The following is a 21,999-nucleotide window of genomic DNA, read 5'->3' as shown; positions in this document are numbered from 1 at the left end:
TAAAAGCTGTTAACTCACCATTATGCTTTATTACAGGGAATGGGTATAGCTTGAGATCAGTCAAGGGAAGAAGTGTGTAGGATAGAGTACAGGGGGTTTCCAAATGTGGAGCTTTCAGTTGTCCTCTCCCCGTGTTATTCTCCTTTTATTGATGTATAGCAGTATGCACAGAGGATGGCTAACCAGGGAGGCACAGAGGAGCTTCAGTGTCCAGAGTTTTCATTGGAGCTCCATCACTCAGGTGTGACTGATTTGCCCATGGGGCTGATCTCAGTCTCCAGCCCCACCAGAGGATAACTGAAATACCACAGTTCCCAAAGTCTCCACCCTAAATCACACTTTGGTCTTTCTGGCATGACTAGTCCCCACCCTAAGACTCTCTGGTGTGGCCAGCCCTCACCCTAAGTCATATTGTTAGACTGTCTGGTGACCCAAGGGCCACACACAAACAAGGACACTTCTTTCAGGCTTGGCATTCCAAGGCCTTAGAGCTCACCTCCCAGAAGCCAAGAACAAAGGCCAGACGTCTTTGTGGGCCAGGTTAAATTGCTTATTACACATATGAATATACCACATTTTCTTTTGTTCATTCTCCTCTTGATGGACATTTGGGTTGCATGTGATGTATATCAAGTAGTACCTATATTTATTTATTTAATGAATGCTTTATGTAATACCGTATGACAGGCACTGTGTAGCTTCTTTACAAATATTAACTAATTTAATTCCCAGAAGAATCCTCTGTGATATAAATACTATTATTCTCATTCTACAGATGAAGAAAATAGGATACAGAGAGGCTAAATACCTTGTTCAAGGTCACACAGTCAGTAGGTGGAATAGCTGAGGTATAAACTCAGGCAGTCAGAATCCTTCCCCATAACCACTATGTTTTGCTGTCTAAAAACAATGCAGCAACAAATATTTTTATACACATCTTCTTTTGTATACGTGTCTGAGAGTCTTTGTAAGATTTATGCCTAATACAATTGCTGCACTGTAGGCGTATGCATCGTCAACTTTATTAGACATGGCCAAATTATTATCCAAACATATTTTTAAATAATTTGTAAGATATTTGCACATATCTTTCCTAGTCTGTGGCTTTTCATTTTCTTTTGTTGTCCAGATGTTTATAATTTTAAAATACTTCATTTTTTCCAAGATTTTCTCTATGATTTTGCTTTTTGTATCTTATTCAAGAAATATTTATTTCCCCTGAGCTCAAATGTATATCCTCCTATATTCTAGAAGCTTTGCCTTTTATATTTATACCTTTCATCTACCCAGGATTGATTCTGAATATGGTGTAAAACAGTTGTCTCAAAACCACTTGTTCAGTGGTCCATTCTTTCCCCATTGGTCTATAATGCCACCTCTGTCATAATCATATTCATATACTTATAGGTCTTTATATTAGTTTGCTATTGCTGCCACAACAAATCACCACAAGCTTATTAGCTTAAAACCACACAAGTTATTATCTTATAGTCCTGGAGGTCAGAAGCCTAAAATGGGTAGGCAGGGCTATCTTCCTTCTTGGGGCTCTAGGAGAGAATTTGTTTCTTGTCTTTTCCAGCTTATAAAGGGCCCCTACATTCCTTGGCTTGTGACCCCTTTCTAGCAGTAGCATCACTCTGACCTCTGTTTCCATCCTCAAAATCTTCACTGACTTTGACCCTTCTGCTTCCTTTTTTAAAGTACTTTTCTGATGACATCGCACCCACTGGGATAATCCAGGATAATCTCTCCAGCTCAAGATCCTTAATTTAATCACATCTTTAGAGACCCTCTTGCTGTGTAAGAGAACATATCCACAGGTTCCAGGGATTAGGATGTGAACATCTGTAATGGGGACATTATTCATCCTACCACAGTCTTCTTCCTGGACTTTCCATCATTCTTATGTTTTTAATTCATCCCTTTTAAGCATACCCATTTTATAATCTCTGATAGCTCTACTATCTGAGTAAACTGTTTTGGGAATCTAATCCTGCTGTTTATTGTGTCCAATAATTCTCACTCAGGATAAGATGTGTTTCTTCATCTGTTGTGTAATTTTAGATTATAAACTCATCATAAGGGAACTCTGTGACAATCTCATGTGGCCTGGGTTGAGGTCATATTGCTCCAGAAAGTTTTAGCAGTTGCTTCCACCAAGTTTCCAGGGGGTACTACTGACCCAGAGCCACTTTAATGATGTTTTATTGGTTAAGGGTTTCTTGGATCATGTAGTAGTGTAATTTCAAATTCCCAACCTGTGTGAGAGCAGACCACTGGTTATAAATATAGAGGTATATATATCTTCTTCCACACAGGGCTTTAGGTAAAACAATTTCTTGTGTTTTCTCTCTTGTAGTCATTGGATTTTCTACCTCGATCACCTTTTCACTGAGTCCTTTTAAGGATCCAGATGTTGTTAGAGAATATCTCATTCTCTACTCCCTGCCTTGTTTGGATCCTAAGGCCTCTCTTTTCCCTACGTGGCGGGCATTAAAACCCCAGCCCTTAGATTCATGAGTTAGGCAAACTCCTTAGAGCTTCTGTAGCATTAACTCTTGTGCTTACTGCTCTGGTTTTCAGTTCCCGGTTTAGTTTTTGCTTACTTTTATGGTAAATCTCCAGAGCTTTCCCTGCTTGTTTCTTCCTTAACATTTCTTTGCGGTCACTTCTGTTGGGGGGTCTCATTCATCACCTCTTGAGGCTATTTGTAGCCTATGTATCTCAATCAGTAGCTGGTTTGGTGTTGGGGGTAGCTGAGCTTTGCTTAGCTTAGGGACACTTTTGGCTTGGTCACAATTCTAGGCTTCCACGTTGTATTATTAGCACTATTACCTGTGCTGCATTAAAATGTTACTAATCTTACCTCTGAGAGATTCTTAATACCATGATAGAAAAGGTAATAAATTGTCAGAATCTTTTTTCTCTAAGACCAATTAAATTTATTAAATGTTAGATATTTAAAAGAATATTATGTTACCCTAATTTTGAACTCAAGAATTCTAATCCTCATTTTCCTATTCTCTTCCTAGGATGTGTGCAGTGTTTGGTGGAATCTATTGTCTTCGTCATTTGGTACAGTGCCTTGTCGTGGACAAAGAATCTGGAAAGTGAGGATGATATAAGTTACCTTCCTATATTTACATCCCAAACACAAGTGAAAAATGCTAAAGTCGATTTTTAAAAAATGATTCTTCAAAGATCCTCCTTGGTATTAATAGCATATCAACCTTGATTAAAAGTAATTTGTGTTTACATCCTCCAGAACAAGGAAAGTGAGTTCAGAATATAGAAACTAAATTAATTTCCCTACAATATGACTATAGCTCCTGATCATCCAAGCTTGGAAGACAAATCATTTCAGCTGCCGGGGGTGGGTGATGAGTGATGTTAGTTTTCCTTATGGCCTTACCTCCTCTAATTGATTTTCATCAGATGACAACAAAGCCCTCTGTTATTGCATTTTTAAAAATGGAACTCACCTAAAGACTCATCAGATTAATCTCTGCTGATAATGCATGTCACTCCAAGAGAAAAGACTTTAATGAGTTTTTAGGTAGATTGTTGTCATAAACTATGCTGCCCTGTTATCTGAGGATAAATTCTTTTACAACCGTATCAGGTTTGCAGCTGGTTTAGGATTGAAATAAGGATGTACCTGCTTTTAAAGAAAGCTGAGCACAATCTGTTTATCTGTGTATTTTTATATTTCAACTCTATTTTTCTAGGATTTATTATTTAGTTACTAGCATATGCTGTTGTCTAAATTACACTAAATAAGTAGTATTCTTTGATATCTGGGTTTTACATTGAAATTTAAACGGGTCAACTGGATCTAGTTTTAGGAGCTACTTAATTTGCTATGTATTTTTCTTTTTTGTTATATGTTCTTAAGCATATAATGAACTATATCTCTTGTGTGACTGTTTTTAGGGGTATATAAAGAAATAGTATTTTTCAGGTCATAAAATACCTTAATATCTTGAACTGGAAGCTTAAAAATATAAATTTTAAGCTGTTTTATTTCATTTTACAGTAATTCTGTATAGTCTAAGTGGCATAAAATGTCTGTTAACTTCTTACAAGCCAGTTATAATGCACTAACTAGTATTTCAAGATATGGTGGAGAACAAATTCAACTAGAATATGTAATAGTTAAACAGTGAATTTGCTTTAGAAAAGTAATTCTCTAGTATAAGATAAAATAGGCACATGGTTTAAAGGCTTATAATTTACTTTTAGCAATTTAACAGAAAGGTACTACGTAAATGAAGCATGATAATCTACAGTGAAAAAATCCACCCTGAAGGCCCAAGATACTCATATATTGATGCGTGAAGGGCTCTGTGGAGGTTCATGAAGGAATAGCTGTCTTTATGACTCTTAGAGTCATTTTTCCTTATGCATTCATTTTGAAGCATGAGTATGTACCCATGATGGAAAGCCAGATAATGAATTGCTTGTTTGGTGTTTATTTACTTAGATTCTTTTACCTTTTGGGGGCCTCATTCCAGTCCTACACATTACTTTTAGTGACATGAAGAATTTGCATGGCTCATGTTTGTTTAAAAAAAAAAAAAGGATATGTTAGTACAGTAAAAACATCTGTTGAACTAAAGGCTACATTTACCTTAACTTTGACTTAGTTTTTATTACAAACTCTGAACAGAAGAACTCTTCTTTGTGGTCTGCTGCAGATTTCAGTTGCAACAGATAGCTGAGGGCTAAGGGTCTAACGACCAAAGTTTGGTAGTTTTCAAATTTTAATGTGCCTATGAATCACTAGGTAAACTTGTTAAAAAAAAAATACACATTTCTGTGCCTCACGCTGGGAGAGTGAAATTGGATAATGTGCTTAGAGTGGAGCCAGGGAATTTGCAGTTTTAAGGAACACCCCCAAATGAATATAATGTAGGTGCTCCTTAGATGACACTAAGAAACACTGATCTGTAAGGTAAAGTTCAGGATTTAGCCAGTGGTACTATGTTCCATGATGGACTGGGGACTCTAGGTCTTAATTCATTTCTTTTACATCTTTGTAGAAGGACCTCAAACATAACAGTTATTCTCTAACGACTCTGAAGGCATGCAATGGTCAGGTAACCCTGGAGTGAAAGAAGACATGGAACTCTGTCACTGCCATGAGTGACAGTGGACACAAGTCACTTTTCTCTGGGCCAGTTCCCTTATCTGCAAGATGAGTTAGATGGACTCTGCAGTAGTTTTCGAGTCTCCTCCCAGCTATGACATGCTTCAGTTGAGTTACTGAAAGTACTTAGTTTTTTCTTAACACTTAGAAGTAAGTTATTTTAAAATGTTTTATATGCCCAAATGTAGTCCATTCTCACATATTGGGTTATCTTCAGTCCCAGTGAGAAATTGAAAAAAATGTTCAAACAACTTGTATGTGTCTACTTTCATTAATGTAAATGAAATAGCAAGATGTCTACTTATGCTGTTTATTATTATTTTACTAGAACCTCAGTTTTCCAGTGAATATCTTTTTCTTGTCCATCTTGGGGTGGTTAAGATACAGCCATTTTGTATTCTGCATATGATTCTCATACTGGAAAACTTATTCCGAGCCATAACTATTTAATTCCTTAATAGTGGGACAGTTAAAAATTTGACCTGCATTTATAATATTCACGATATCTACAGTATTCTCACTATACTAAATTGTGTATGGGATCTTTAAAAAGTTTCTTTTAAGAGACAACCAGTACTTCAAAATTGTAAATTCATATCTTTGCTAGTAATTATGAAATTTTGCTTCTTTAAAATATCCATTCTATCAACTCAAAGAGTCTCTATAAACATCTAAAGCTAACATTGATTGAAGTTGACTCAGGCTAATGTATCTTTCCCAAATACTATTTTGTCATTCAAAATCAAATAATTGAGAGACCTACCAGTAATAGGAGATGTTTTGTTAGGACTTGAATATAAAGTGAGGGATAATTTTTTGAGGGGAAAAACTTGAGTTTATATTTGGGCATATCCAGCATACATTTCTTTTTAAGCAATCCAGGTTGACTCAAATAATCGTTTATTTTAAGTGTAATTGGCATATTAATCAAGGAATCTGCAGACGTTTGTATTTATCTCCTTATGGTTTTAGATTGCCTTTTTTCCCCCAATTTTCCTATAAGGAACACTTGACATCCCCTTTAGTCTTCGATGTAGTTAAGAGCTAAGCATGCTTCAGGTCTAAGGTCTAAGTTTATTTCCTGATCCCACAGACTAGATCAGAACCCAGCCCCCCAACTCAGGTCCCCTTTTATGATTGTAAATTCCCCGTAAGAAAGGTCAGGGTCTCACTGCTTTATCTCCAGAACCAAGGCAGGTTCCTATCACCCGTTATACGCAGTAGCTTTGTGTTAAATGAATGAACGAAGATTAAAATCTGATAGCCTTTTTTGTGCTTTTCTTTTCACCTTTCACTGAGGAAAGCTGATAGAAGCATAAATGATCATAGCATTGAGTTTAGCGTGGTGATTACACATCAAAGTATCATACCAATGTTGAGAGGAGAAATATGGAATATGTAACTAAATGCATACTTATTTTCAGCTAGATCTTATTTTTCATTTTTTTCCCCAAAGGTCAAGGTTTATTTATTATTTTTTTAATTTTTGAATGTTATTTTATTTATTTTTTTATACAGCAGGTTCTTTTTAGTTATCCATTTTATAAACATTAGTGTATATATGTCAATCCCAATCTCCCAATTCATCACACCACCACCACCACCACCCCCCGCTGCTTTTCCCCCTTGGTGTCCGTACGTTGGTTCTCTACATCTGTGTCTAAATTTCTGCCGTGCAAACCACTTCATCTGTACCATTTTTCTAGGTTCCACATGTATGCGTTAATATACAATATTTGTTTTTCTCTTTCTGACTTACTTCACTCTGTATGACAGTCCCTAGATTCATCCACGTCTCTACAAATGACCCTTTTTATGGCTGAGTACTATTCCATTGTATATATGTACCACATCTTCTTTATCCATTCATCTGTCGATGGGCATTTAAGTTGCTTCCATGACCTAGCTATTGTAAATAGTGCTGCAATGAACATTGGGGTGCATGTGTCTTTTCGAATTATGGTTTTCTCTGGGTATATGCCCAGTAGTGGGATTGCTGGGTCATACAGTAATTCTATTTTTAGGTTTTAAGGAACCACCATACTGTTCTCCATAGTGGCTGTATCAATTTACATTCCCACCAACAGTGCAAGAGGTTCCCTTTTCTCCACACCCTCTCCAGCATTTGTCGTTTATAGATTTTCTGATGATGCCCATTCTAACTGGTGTGAGGTGATATATCTCATTGTAGTTTTGATTTGCATTTCTCTAATAATTAGTGATGCTGAGCAGCTTTTCATGTGCCTCTTGGCCATCTGTATGTCTTCTTTGGAGAAATGTCTATTTAGGTCTTCTGCCCATTTTTGGATTGGGTTGTTTGTTTTTTTAATATTGAGCTGCATGAGCTGTTTATATATTTTGGAGATGAATCCTTTGTCCGTTGATTCATTTGCAAATATTTTCTCCCATTCTGAGGGTTGTCTTTTCGTCTTGTTTGTAGTTTGCTTTGCAAAAGCTTTTAAGTTTCATTAGGTCCCATTTGTTTATTTTTGTTTTTATTTCCATTACTTTAGGAGATGGATCAAAAGAGATCTTGCTATGATTTATGTCAAAGAGTATTCTTCCTATGTATTCCTCTAAGAGTTTTATAGTGTCTGGTCTTACATTTAGGTTTTGAGTTTATTTTTGTTTATGGTGTTAGGGAGTGTTCTAATTTCATTCTTTTACATGTAGGTGTCCAGTTTTCCCAGCACCAATTTTTGAAGGGACTGTCTTTTCTCCATTGTATATCCTTGCCTCCTTTCTCATAGATTAGTTGACCATAGTTGCATGGGTTTATCTCTGGACTGTCTATCCTGTTCCATTGATCTATATTTCTGTTTTTGTGCCAGTACCATATTGTCTTGATTACTGTAGCTTTGTAGTATAGTGTGAAGTCAGGGAGTCTGATTCCTCTGCCTCCATTTTTTTCCCTCAAGACTGCCTTTGGCTATTCGGGGTCTTTCGTGTCTCCATACAAATTTTAAGATTTTTTTGTTCTAGTTCTGTAAAAAATGCCATTGGGAATTTGATAGGGATTGCATTGAATCTGTAGATTGCTTTGGGTAGTATACTCATTTTCACAATATTGATTCTTCCAATCCAAGAACATGGTATATCTCTCCATCTGTTTGTATTATCTTTAATTTCTTTCATCAGTGTCTTATAGTTTTCTGCATACAGGTCTTTTGTCTCCTTAGGTAGGTTTGTTCCTAGGTATTTTATTGTTTTTGTTGCAGTGGTAAATGGGAGTGTTTCCTTGATTTCTCTTTAAGATTTTTCATCATGATTGTATAGGAATGCAAAGGATTTCTGTGCATTAATTTTCTATCCTGCTACTTTACCAAATTCATTGATTAGCTCTAGTAGTTTTCTGGTGGCATCTTTAGGATTCTCTATGTATAGTATCCTGTCATCTGCAAACAGTGACAGCTTTACTTCTTCTTTTCCAATTTGGATTCCTTTTATTTCTTTTTCTTCTCTGATTGCTGTGGCTACGACTTCCAAAACTATGTTGAATAATAGTGGCAAGAGTGGACATCCTTGTCTTGTTCCTGATCTTAGAGGAAATGCTTTCAGTTTTTCACCAATGAGAATGATGTTTGCTGTGGGTTTGTCGTATATGGCCTTTATTACATTGAGGTAGGTTCCCTCTATGCCCGCTTTCTGGAGAGTTTTTATCATAAATGGGTGTTGAATTTTGTCAAAAGCTTTTTCTGCATCTATTGAGATGATCATATGGTTTTTATACTTCAGTTTGTTAATATAGTGTATCACATTGATTGATTTGCGCATATTGAAGAATCCTTGAATCCCTGGGATAAATCCCACTTGATCATGATGTATGGTCCTTTTAATGTGTTGTTGGATTTGTTTGCTAGTATTTTGTTGTGGATTTTTGCATCTATATTCATCAGTGGCATTAGTCTGTATTTTTTTTTTTGTAGTATCTTTGTCTGGTTTTGGTATTAGGGTGATGGTGGCCCCATAGAATGAGTTTGGGAGTATTCCTTCCTCTGCAGTTTTTTGGAAGAGTTTGAGAAGGATGGGTGTTTGCTCTTCTCTAAATGTTTGGTAGAATTCACCCGTGAAGCCATCTGGTCCTGGACTTCTGTTTGTTGGAAGATTTTTAATCACAGTTTCAATTTCATTACTCGTGATTGGTCTGTTTATATTTTCTTTTTCTTCCTGGTTCAGTCTTGGAAGGTTATACCTTTCTAAGAATTTGGCCATTTCTTCCAGGTTGTCCATTTTATTAGCATAGAATTGCTTGTAGTAGTCTCTTAGGATGCTTTGTATTTGTGCAGTGTCTGTTGTAACTTCTCCTTTTTCATTTCTAATTTTATTGATTTGAGTCCTCTCCCTCTTTTTCTTGATGAGTCTGGCTAATGGTTTATCAATTTTGTTTATCTTCTCAAAGAACCAGCTTTTAGTTTTATTGATCTTTGCTATTGTTTTCTTTGTTTCTATTTCATTTATTTCTGCTCTGATCTTTATGATTTCTTTCCTTCTGCTAACTTTGGGTTTTGTTTGTTCTTCTTTCTCTAGTTCCTTTAGGTGTAAGGTTAGATTGCTTACTTGAGATTTTTCTTGTTTCTTGAGGTAAGCTTGTATTGCTATAAACTTCCCTCTTAGAACTGCTTTTGCTGCATCCCATAGGTTTTGGATCATCGTATTTTCATTGTCATTTGTCTCTAGGTATTTTTTGATTTCCTCTTTGATTCAGTGATCTCTCGGTAATTTAGTAACGTATTGTTTAGCCTCCATGTGTTGTGTTTTTTATGTTTTTTTTCCTTGTAATTGATTTCTAATCTCATAGCATTGTGGTCAGAAAAGAAGCTTGATATGATTTCAATTTTCTTAAATTTACTGAGGCTTGATTTGTGACCCAAGATGTGATCTATCCTGGAGAATGTTCCGTGCGCACTTGAGAAGAAAGTGTAATCTGCTGTTTTTGTATGGAATGTCCTATAAATATCAATTAAATATGTGTGGTCTATTGTGTCATTTAAAGCTTCTGTTTCCTTATTAAATTTCTGTTTGGATAATGTCCATTGGTGTAATTGGGGTGTTAAAGTCCCCCACTATTACTGTGTTACTGTCGATTTCCTCTTTTATAGCTGTTAGCATTTGCCTTATGTATTGAGGTGCTCCTATGTTGGGTGCATTTATATTTATAATTGTTATATCTTCTTCCTGGATTGATCCCTTGGTCATTATGTAGTGTCCTTCCTTGTCTCTAGTAACATCCTTTATTTTGAAGTCTATTTTATCTGATATGAGTATTGCTACTCCAGCTTTCTTTTGATTTCCATTTGCATGGAAAATCTTTTTCCATCCTCTCACTTTCAGTCTGTATGTGTCCCTAGGTCTGAAATGGGTCACTTGTAGATAGCGTATATATGGGTCTTATTTTTGTATCCATTCAGCGAGCCTGTGTCTTTTGGTTGTAACATTTAATCCATTCGCATTTAAGGTAATTATCGATATGTATGTTCCTATTACCATTTCCTTAATTGTTTTGGGTTTGTTTTTGTAGGTCCTTTTCTTCTGTTGTGTTTCCCCCTTAGAGAAATTCCTTTAGCATTTGTTGTAGAGCTGGTTTGGTGGTGCTGAATTCTCTTCACTTTTGCTTGTCTGTAAAGCTTTTGATTTCTCCATCGAATCTGAATGAGATCGTTGCCGGGTAGAGTGATATTGGTTGTAGGTTCTTCTCTTTCATCACTTTAAATATGTCATGCCACTCCCTTCTGGCTTGTAGAGTTTCTGCTGAAAAATCAGCTATTAACCTTAAGGGAGTTCCCTTGTATGTTATTTGTCGTTTTTCCCTTGCTGCTTTCAGTAATTTTTCTTTGTCTTTAATTTTTGCCACTTTGATTACTATGTGTCTCGGTGTGTTTCTCCTTGGGTTTATCCTGTATGAAAGTTTCTGCACTTCCTGGACTTTGCTGGCTATTTCTTTTCCCATGTTAGGGAAGTTTTCGACTATAATCTCTTCAGATATTTTCTCTCGTCCTTTCTCTCTCTCTTCTCCTTCTGGGACTCCTGTAATGCGAATGTTGTTGTGTTTAATGTTGTCCCAGAGGTCTCTTAGACTGTCTTCATTTCTTTTCATTCTTTTTTCTTTATTCTGTTCCACAGCAATGAATTCCACCATTCTGTCTTCCAGGTCACTTATCCATTCTTCTGCCTCAGTTATTCTGCTATTGATTCCTTCTAGTGTATTTTTCATTTCAGTTATTCTATTGTTCATCTCTGTTTGTTTGTTCTTTAATTCTTCTAGGTCTTTGTTAAATATTTCTTGCATCTTCTCGATCTTTGCCTCCATTCTTTTTCCGAGGTCCTGGATCATCTTCACTATCATTATTCTGAATTCTTTTTCTGGAAGGTTGCCTTTCTCCACTTCATTTAGTTGTTTTTCTGGGGTTTTATCTTGTTCCTTCATCTGGTACATAGCCCTCTGCCTTTCCATCTTGTCTATCTTTCTGTGAATGTGGTTTTTGTTCCACAGGCTGCAGGATTGTAGTTCTTCTTGCTTCTGCTGTCTGCCCTCTGGTGGATGAGACTGTCTAAGAGGCTTGTGCAAGTTTCCTGATGGGAGGGACTGGTGGTGGGTAGAGCTGGGTGTTGCTCTGGTGGGCAGAGCTCAGTAAAACTTTAATCCACTTGTCTGCTGATGGGTGGGGCTGGGTTCCCTCCCTGTTGGTTGTTTGGCCTGAGAGGACCCAACACTGGAGCCTACCCGGGCTCTTTGGTGGGGCTAATGGTGGAGTCTGGGAGGGCTCACGCCAATAAGTATTTCCCAGAACTTCTGCTGCCAGTGTCTTTGTCCTCTCAGTGAGACACAGCCACCCCCCGCCTCTGCAGGATACCCTCCAACACTAGCAGATAGGTCTAGTTCAGTCTCCTATGGGGTCACTGCTCCTTCCTCTGGGTCCCGATGCACACACTACTTCGTGTGTGCCCTCCAAGAGTGGAGTCTCTGTTTCCCTCAGTCCTGTCAAAGTCCTGCAATCAAATCCCGCTAGCCTTCAAATTCTGATTCTCTAGGAATTCCTCCTCCCTTTGCCGGACCCCCAGGTTGGGAAGCCTTACGTGGGACTCAGAACCTTCACTCCAGTGGGTGGACTTCTGTGGTATAAGTGTTCTCCACTTTGTGAGTCACCCACCCAGCAGTTATGGGATTTGATTTTATTGTGATCGTGCCCCTCTACCATCTCATTGTGGCTTCTCCTTTGTCTTTGGATGTGGGGTATCTTTTATGGTGAGTTCCAGTGTCTTCCTGTCGATGATTGTTCAGCAGTTAGTTGTGATTCTGGTGCTCTCTCAAGAAGGAGTGAGAACACGTCCTTCTACTCCGCCATCTTGAACCTGGTCTTCAAAGTATTTCTTTTGCATAAAAAAAAAACTTGTATTGTCTTATTTTTCATTTTTGTTTAATTTGCTCTCCTGAGATCCACATTGACTGTGCTCTGTTGGCTATATTATCCATTGACTCTGCTTTACTGATTTTTAGAGGACATGGGTATCAGTAGTTCTTTTCTCTACCCTCTCATTAAATTCTAATACTGAACCCCTCTGTTGACTGTTTCTGGAGACAGTGAATGCTCTTGTTGAGCAGCTTTCTTTTTCTTTGCAGCAGTGATGACCATGTAAAACTCCTGTACATTAGATTTGGCCATTTAGCAGTGTAGTATTTGATATTCGGGTAGGGTATGGATGACCTTTGACCAGACATGTCTGTAACCAGTAGTCTGAATCTAATTACTTCAGCTAGTGTTCTTGTGAACTTCAGCTGTCTCACTTACTAGATTTCCTGCTATTACTATTTCTTGGAGATATCTTTTTTTCTGATGTCAGGAATAACTCTACCTTTCCCAGGTACTTGGAAGTTAGTAATGAATAGTCTGTTAGACCAAGCATGAGGTGACTTATTCTTAATACCATTTGTCATTGTAGGAAAATCGCTGAATTTCTGGTTTTAGTATGCCCCATTTGCAAAATGATAGTGGTAATATTCTAGATATTTAACCTCCACCAACCCACATGCTAGTTGCTATGGGGATAAAGAGATAAATAAAACATGAATCTTGCCCTTGTGTACAAAGATTACAGGCTCTAAGGTCAGGTAGGCCTGGATCTGTACCCTGGCTTCCCCACTTACTAGATGAGTGAACTTTAACAAGTTCTGTGATTGGAAGTGATTTGGAAGAAGCACTGTGATGGAAAGAGATTCTTTACCTGCTAAATCAGAGATTCTGTATCTTTGTTTCTGTCTCTGCACTATTCATGTACATGGAATCCTTCTATCATCCGTCCATCTATTCAGTCATCCATGCACAGTTGTTATCTGTGTGCCAAGCACTGGAGATACAGCACAGAACAAGACAATCATGGTCTTTGTTCTCATGGAGCTTAGAGTCTACTGGGGGACATTAAAGAACAAATAAATTAATGAGATAATTACACACTGAGATCTGTTCAGTATGCAGATCTGGCTTTGTCCCTCCCTATGTAAAAAGTTTCAGTGACTTTATATCACTTCAGAATGAAGTCTGAGACCCTTTTACATGGCACATGAGACTCTGGGGTCTGACCTTTGCCTCCCTCTCTCAGTTCATCTCTCTTCTCTCTCTGCTTCCATTTTATTGTCAGGAACACTGAACTGCTTGTGGTTCCCTCCCTGTACTTCTCTTACTTGCCTCTGTACCCCTGCAGATGCTGCCCTTCTACTGAAATGTTCTTCTTATTTACTTGCTTTAACTGGTTTTAACTGCTTTAAAAGCAGCTAATGTATCACTTCCTCCAAAGAGCATTCCCTGATACTCTACCCCTCCCCCCCAAGCTTTTACCTCTTAGAATAGCGCTTGGCACATGGTTGTTATGCCACACACTTATGTCAAACAAATGAGCCACCAATGTGTTAGCAGTCCATTGTCTTATTAGACTTACCAAGAGTCTAGGGCAGTGTCAGTGGAGATGGAGAAAAGAGGCTAGTTTTGAGTAGCAGATTAGATGTGGGAAGAGAGATTTTGAGCTAGGGAAACTCTATAACTGCTGATCATGCCATTAACTGAGACTGAGATTCCAAGTGGGGAAGCAGGTGAGGAGCCATGATTTAAGTGTCTATTACCTATCCAGAAAAAATAGGTAATAGACAGTTAAAACTATGGATACAGAGCTTGGGATTGATTACAACAGAGAACCATAGGTTTGGAATTATAATCATGTTTGAGACTATTGGAGTAGATTTTTACCCAAGAAAAATGAGTAATAAGCATTTTGGAATGGTTTCATCGAAGAGGTGGCATTTGAACTAATGTGTTTGAGAAACTATGGAAGGGCATAGTGAGTAGGGGGAATTATCTTGTTTCCTTCAATTATTGGGAATCTTCTAATATCCTTAATTAATATATTTTCCTTTTCATGATTTCATATGTGATTTATGTATTCCTTATCATAAAAACATTTGGGATATTAATTCTGAAGATTATAGAGAATGGATACCTGTTTTAATATTATTTTTATCTTCTGGGCCAAATTCCAGATAAAGAGTTTTCATCTTGCTGATTGTTTTCTTCCTTATCATCATTTTGCTCTTTATGTCCTAATGTCATTGAACCAAGAACTGAATAACTGTTGTGATTTGTTGATTTAGAAAGCTCAGCTCTAGAAATGTTCTGTCTGGCTTCAGTGATTCTTATGATCAGCTTGGTCATTGTGTCCGTGTAACTGGAAATTCCTATCATGTTCCTCCTCAATTTACTATTTATGAGGCTCAGCAAGGCCCTCAACTAAATCCAGAATGTTGTTAATCTTTAATGGCTTCCTCAGGTTCATGTGGGAGGGGTGGACAAGGGGGTATTTTAATGTCTCTGGCAGCGCTGTTTCATTTTGTTGTTTTTCATTACTTGAATGTCATAATTTTTTATATTAATCTTTGTAATACAAAGTCTAAGTCTAGGTACCAAATCAATATTCCTTTACTCGTTGTTCTCCCAATTAGGCCTAATATATGACAGTAAGTAAGTATCTGAGGGGAAAATAAATCTTATCACTTACTTAAATGTATTTTGGTTTGAACAACTTTGCTCAGGCCTAGAGCCTTAGTACTTTAGCATGAGACTATCAGGTAAGTTGTATTATCATCTACCAGACTGACTAGGCATATTGACCATCACCTCAACTTCTGCAGAAATCAATATTTTTTTCTGTAGCAATAGCTCTTGACTTTTCTCCACCTAGCACAGCGTAAAGATACAACAGTACTGTGGCACACTACATGGTGATTCTTCCCTGGGATTTGGGAGCTTATCAGAATCTCCAGGGGTACTTATAATTTGAAAAAGTCCCCCAGGTGTGATTCTGATTTGCTTCCTTCTCCTCCTTCTCCTCTAAGAATCACTGTTTCATCCAGAAGCTTCAGCATAAAGAGGCACATTTATTGGCAAATTGTGCTTGCATAGTTGAGCTCCCCAATCTCCATGCACCCATCCTTCCCTCTTGAGTGGTCCTCAGTAGTTCTAATACCATAATTTCTGAAACCAATGTCTGCCTGTCACCAAAGGTGTAACTACCACCAAAGCAGCCCCATTAGTGTTTGGAAGCCTACAAGCAAGGAGCTCTCCACAAGCTTGAGGGCAAGGTTTAGTTGTGTGGTTTATTTAAATGGGAGCCCTTTGCAAAGACTTAGACTGGAGTCCAAGATTTGTACTAACATCACTCCCTCTCTCAACTTGATTCCAACATTTTATGGTGAAAATTTTCAACTCTATGCCAATGTTGAAAGAATTTCAAGATGATCACCTATATATCCACCACCTAGATTCTGCAGTTAACATTTTAATATGCTTGCTTAATCATATGTCTACCCAAATATTCATCCCTCTGTTCATCTATTCACCTTTTTTAGGCATTTCACAGTAAATTCCAGATATCAGTACAATTCCTCCTAAACACTTCAGTATGCATATCATTAACTAGAGTTTAATATTTGTTTGCAGCTTTTTCTTCTGATGTAATATTTATATATGATAAAGTGCAAAAATCTTTTTTTTTTAATATTTATTTATTTATTTAGGCTGTGCTGGGTCTTGGTTGTGGCACGCAGGATCTTCATTGCTGCATGCGGGCTCTTTAGTTGTGGCATGCAGGTAGGGTCTAGTTCTCTGACCAGAGATTGAACCTGGACCCCCTGCATTGGGAGTGTCTTAGCCACTGGATCACCAAGGAAGTCCCTAAAGTGGCCAAATCTTAAGTGCTCATTACCTGAGTGCTGACAGATGATAAATCTGTATAACCCAAATCCCTATCAAGATACAGAAGATTTTTACACCCTCTTTTTTCTGCCCAGATTATTCCCTCTTGACTTTGTATAGTCTTTGAGTTAAAGGTAAGAAAAAGGCATGTCAGTGTTTCCAGGACAAATAGGGATCAGTGCTTCATGATGGATCCACAGATTTCTCTTTTCCCTCACCAAAGTACCTTGTGTTTTAAATTATATATGAATGTCTTAAACAAGAGACTGAGAGAATTCCCTGGTGGTCCAGTGGTTAGGGCTCGGTACTTTCACTGCCAGGGCCCGGGTTCAATCCCTGGTCAGGAAACTAAGATCCCACAAGCCTCACGGCACAGCCCCCAAAAAATTATTTTTTATTTAAATAAATAAATACATAAATAAAACAGGAGACTGAATGAGTAACTTGCCTTCCAGTTTTTAAATACTTACTTTGGAAAATAGGTATAAATACCTTATTTCTATGTAGTTAAGTATTTTATAAAGTGAGAGCTCTAGTTTAATGAAATGTGAGGAGATATGCATAGAAACATAAGTGGGGAAGAGAAAGGAAGTGGATTGGAGGTGAGATGGGGAAGAAAATCACATAAATATTAATGTAATATAACATGTGCATTAATATGTAGTTAATTGATTTAAAATATGTATATCTAACATCACGAGATATCATAGTCTATCCTGATGACAGTGGCATGCCATTTATTCAAGAATATCAGCATATCATAATCTGCCTTTAGGAAATACACATTAAATTCCTCTCACAATTGGCCTTGGGTATTTGTCATTTTACTGTTAATGCCTTTATGCCTAGTAAATAGCTCTTACTTGGCTTATTTTTAGAGTGATGTAACATATTTTAATTTATACCAGTATATTTAAAATGTGACATAAGTTTGAAATTATTTGCTTGCGTTTTATGAGGAGTAACACATAAGTGTATTTCTAATAAAATAATTCTAGTCCCAAAAGGAAAGCTTTGACAAAAGTAAATTGTGCTATTTCCATAATAAAAAGATATAGAAAACATGCAGGCATTTGCATATAGTTCCTGAAATATTGCATACTGGCTTTGTCAGTGCTGGTAAGTCCATTTCAAGGATGTTTCCCTTAGTCCATTAGTTTGGATAATGAGCCCTATAAAGTACATTTATAACTTGTGGCACTGTAAGGAGATGGATTCTAATTTTCATCCTTTTATCTAGACACATTGAAAGAAGGTCAATGGAGGGTTCTATATGATTCATTTTCCCAACACATATCAGATGACAGAGACCTGATAATGTCCATGCATAAGTGTTTTCATTATTTGGAAACAGCACTTGAAAGAAATCTTTATATGATCATCCTTTGGAGTAAAGTGGAAACAGATATTAAAAGAAGCTCCATCCCATTTTTTTGGTTTAAAACATTATCACACGTGTGACAAGATAGCTATTATTGAACAAAAGAGAAAGTGACACTTAACAGAAAAATAAAAAGCCTTTAGTGACTTTTATAGGCTGTGAATGATATAACAAGATATTTAATCAACTTTTCCTCCCTCTCTTCTTAGATCTGTTAAGGAAAAAAAAAAAGCCTGTTTCCTAAACAAAGAAAAAGCTTCTATGTTCCTAAACATTAGAAAAGCTTATAGAATAATACTTGTCCTAGCTTTATTCTTATTATTAAGCATTCAAAATAAATAAGTTCTAGTCTATACTTATTTTATAGTTTAAAAGACTTCAAAATAGCAACAAGAATGTATATTCTGCAGTTTAGTGAAGTTTTGTGTCAAAAATGTGAAATTGTAGGCAATTTTAAAATCTTGTCTTTTAGGACATTAGTTTTAGATTCAAGATTGGTAGCCGATTATGTTCATTTTCTCAATTATGTAATCATTAATGAGAACTATTTTGCTGTGCTTATCTTCTTCGTAGATGTAAAGCAATCATAGATCAGTTTGGTCAGAGAATAATCTCTAAGCATTTCCTTGTGGAAGACAGTTACTTTTCTGAGAACACATGCTCACATGTGCAATACAGGTAAGGCACCCCTCCAGCCACTCTGCTAGGGAAGGTGAAACTTAGGGAAATTCATCTGTGTGATTACATTGACACTTCTGTATGACTCTGTTCTTCAAGTAAGATGCATATGTATACTAAACCAAAGATACATTCAGTGTGTTACCACTGTTCTCTTATAAGGTCTGGTTTTGTGGAGGAGCCTAGCCTAATGTTGACTCCTTTGCATCAGCTGGGGTCTGTCTCCAGGTCACACATCCTCCTTTCATGAGCCAAGAAAAGATTAAAGCAGAACTTGACTTGGTTTGGGGAGGTGACACTTTTATCATAACAGTTCTTTGAAACATGCCTTCTGGTGGTTGTATAGCTATATAAATGAAATTTATCCATGGAATCTGAGTCACTTATTAACTGTTTTCTGCATTACAGGCAGATCTCCAGGGCAGTCTTGATTACGGATAAGTCTGTACTAAAAACAGATTCAGATCAACAGGTAATTCCAGTCCTGTACTTTTTAATAACATGTTACTAACTTAATCTACATGGTAATATGTGTAAATTAATATCGGTGAAATAAAATATATTAACCAATATGTACTAATACATTTAATGGATTTTAAAAATATATAATGGCAATTATGTAATAATCTTGGTTTCTTAAAGTTTTCCTTTCAGTGGAACAAATAATTGCATCTTACGTAACAGATTTATTCTAGGAATATTGAAATCATCGTAGTTTTTTTTACAGCTATTTCTATGAAATTGAAAGTATATTACTATGAGAAGAAAAGCATTTAGAAGCATTTAAAAATCTTGGAGGAAAAGGCTTTATGGTAACCAATCCTACAGCAGTGGTGGTAAGCTCACCATTAGGGGCCCGGTGTGAATGAATATCAGCACACGTTTTCAGTTCTGACATTTCCTCATCACCATGGTTCATTTCGGTACCCCCTTCCTCCTCATAACCCCTGATTCGATAGAAATGTCTTTATACCTGTGGTATTTCCTCAGTTTGAACACTTAAATTCCAGAAGTATGTCCCCTTCTCCTTCTGACCATAGTTTACAGGACTAATAAAATCAGCTCACTCAGTAAGTGTGACTGTCAGACCTATCCTATATGCTACTGCTAAAACTAGGTTCCGAAATTTCCTTAAGTTGGAAGCTTTGTATTATATAAAGCAAATATGTTAATTTTACGAGTGAGTGCAAATTGTTTCATTTAATCATTTAGCAGACAATGAGTGCCTTCAACATGCCAGCCAGTGTGCTGGGTTCTGAGGAGATAGTGCTAACCATGATAGCATCTGTGCCCTCATAGCTTGCAGTCTAGAGGATACAGATACAGACAGATAAATAGCAACGACAGTACAGTGTGACAGGTGTGAGCGAAAAGTGGTAAAACCATAGCACTCATCACACTGTCCTGTAGTTGCCAGTTTACTTGTCTGTAGCTCCCGGTAAACCATAAGCTTTGTGAATGGGTCGAAGAGTGACAAAGGCAGAAAAGTGAAGAGAGCAAACAGATGCTTCTGAAGAAGCTAAGCTGGGAAGAGTAGGAGGGAAGAAGTGATTCCTGCAGAGGGATGTGGAAGCGAAGAGGGCATTTCTTTAAAGTATTAGAGCAGCGGTCCCCAACACTTGGCACCAGGGACCAGTTTCGTGGAAGACAGTTTTTCCACAGACCGGGGTGGGGGGGATGGTTTCGGGATGATTCAAGCGTATTATGTCTATTGTGCGCTTTATTTCTATTATTATTACATTGTAATATATAATGAAATAATTGTACAACTCACCATAATGCAGAATCAGTGGGAGCCCTGAGCTTGTTGTCACTGGCGACTCACTGATAGGGTTTTGATATGAGTCTGCAAGCAATTGATTTATTATGGTCTCTGTGCAGTCAAACCTCTCTACTAATGATAATCTGTATTTGCAGCTGCTCCCCAGCACTAGCATCACCACCTCAGCTCCACCTCAGATCATCAGGCATTAGATTCTCATAAGGAGCACGCAACCTAGATCCCTCGCATGCACAGTTCACAATAAAGTTCGCGCTCCTATGAGAATCTAATGCCACCACTGATTTGATAGGAGGCAGAGCTCATGTGGTAACGGGAGCAATGGGGAATGGCTGTAAATACAGATGAAGCTTCACTCGCTTGCCTGCTGCTCACCTCCTGCTGTGTGGCCCGGTTCCTAACAGGCCACAGACACCGGTACCCATCCGTGGCCCGGGTGTTGGGGCCCCCTGTATTAGAGTATATTTCAACTGATGGGGAAGGGGCCAGTAGAGAGGGAGAAGTTGAAGATTCCCAGGAGAAAGGAGGATAATTGATGCAGCAAGGTCCAGATAAAGGCTGGAGAGGATGGGATTCAGAGAACAGGTAAAAAACATTGCCCTTAGGTGGGATGTGAGACACTTTGAAATAAGAGGGTGAATGCAGGAGAATTTGTAGGTTTGGGAGTTCCCATCTGATGGGTTTTATTTACTTTTTAAATTACAAGGTGAGGTTATCTCCTGAGAATGGGGGTGTGAGTGTGGGGATGGGTCAAAGCTCATGGAAAGGTGTAAAATAATCACCGTGGAGAGTGACCTTTCTCGTGGTCAGATGGCTGGGCAGTGTTGAGGGGTCCAATTGAGTCTGGAGGTCATGGGTTTACAGTGGCATTAATCTGCTCTGATCCTTCCAGCTTTTTCATTCTCTTACCCCCACCCAGCCTACTCATTGACCTATTAAAAGAGACCTACAATTCCTTGTTCCCTCTGTTTCTTCCGGGATTACCAGCTCCCTTCTGCCCTCTTCCTTTTCCGTGTCCGAGACCACATGGTGGATCTTCTGAACTGCTCTTTCTCCAACACCTTCAATTCCCGTGTAGCCATGTTCTTCCTCTGCACCCACAGAGGAAAGTCCCATCCCTGGATGAAGCTGGGATCTACACCTGGATCACTAAGGGCTGATTGGGAAAACAGTACAACCAGACAGACTGGTGCCACCACAGTGTTGGGGGCACCAACCTCATCCAACAGGACCCTCAGTACCCATCACCATTTAGCTCCTCACTGGCTCAGACAGTGCGCTCTCCCCTCAGAGCCTAGTCCAAATTTTCACTATTTTACCCACCTTTAGCCCTCTCACTCTCCCCCATCACTTTGCTGAGAAAAGTAAGGACACCTACTAAGCACAGTGCCCTTTGACCTCCTGCCCGACCACCCACCACTTATGTACACCAGCACAGAGACTAATGAGAGGGCTCCCCTCCTTGTCCAAGGCCAAGCCCTTTCACCAGCACCCTTGACACACACATGCACCCACACCACCCTGTATGCCTGCTCTCTCTCCTACATTTTCAGCCTCTCCCCACTATTGGCACCTTCCCCTCAACCTATACACATGTATTAGCATTTTCTGTTCCAAAAATTAAAATAATAAGACAAACAGAAAATGCTCCCTTGAGTCTGCCCCCATCTGTAGCTAGTATCCAATCTCTCCCCTGTCAACATTTTTGAGATGGTATCTCTACTTGCTGCCTCCAGCTCTTTACCTCTCATTCATTTCTAGACCAACCTGGCTT

At 38.1% G+C, this 21,999-nt stretch overlaps 1 protein-coding gene across 2 annotated transcripts in view; it reads left to right on the top strand.

Annotated features, from left to right (window-relative positions):
- CHM (CHM Rab escort protein) overlaps positions 1-21,999 on the top strand; it is a 182,341-nt gene that overhangs the window by 113,171 nt on the left and 47,171 nt on the right. The window contains exons 9-11 of one of the 2 annotated variants that reach the window (XM_057538845.1): positions 3,033-3,110; positions 18,341-18,445; positions 18,854-18,917. In XM_057538845.1, the coding sequence (XP_057394828.1) occupies positions 3,033-3,110; positions 18,341-18,445; positions 18,854-18,917 (247 nt within the window). The remainder of the gene's footprint in view (positions 1-3,032; positions 3,111-18,340; positions 18,446-18,853; positions 18,918-21,999) is intronic. The other variant, XM_057538846.1, reaches the window with a different exon arrangement.

This window comes from Balaenoptera acutorostrata, chromosome X, assembly GCF_949987535.1.
Source record: "Balaenoptera acutorostrata chromosome X, mBalAcu1.1, whole genome shotgun sequence".
Taxonomy (NCBI): Eukaryota; Metazoa; Chordata; class Mammalia; order Artiodactyla; family Balaenopteridae; genus Balaenoptera; species Balaenoptera acutorostrata.
This window is presented reverse-complemented; position numbering and strand designations above follow the sequence as displayed.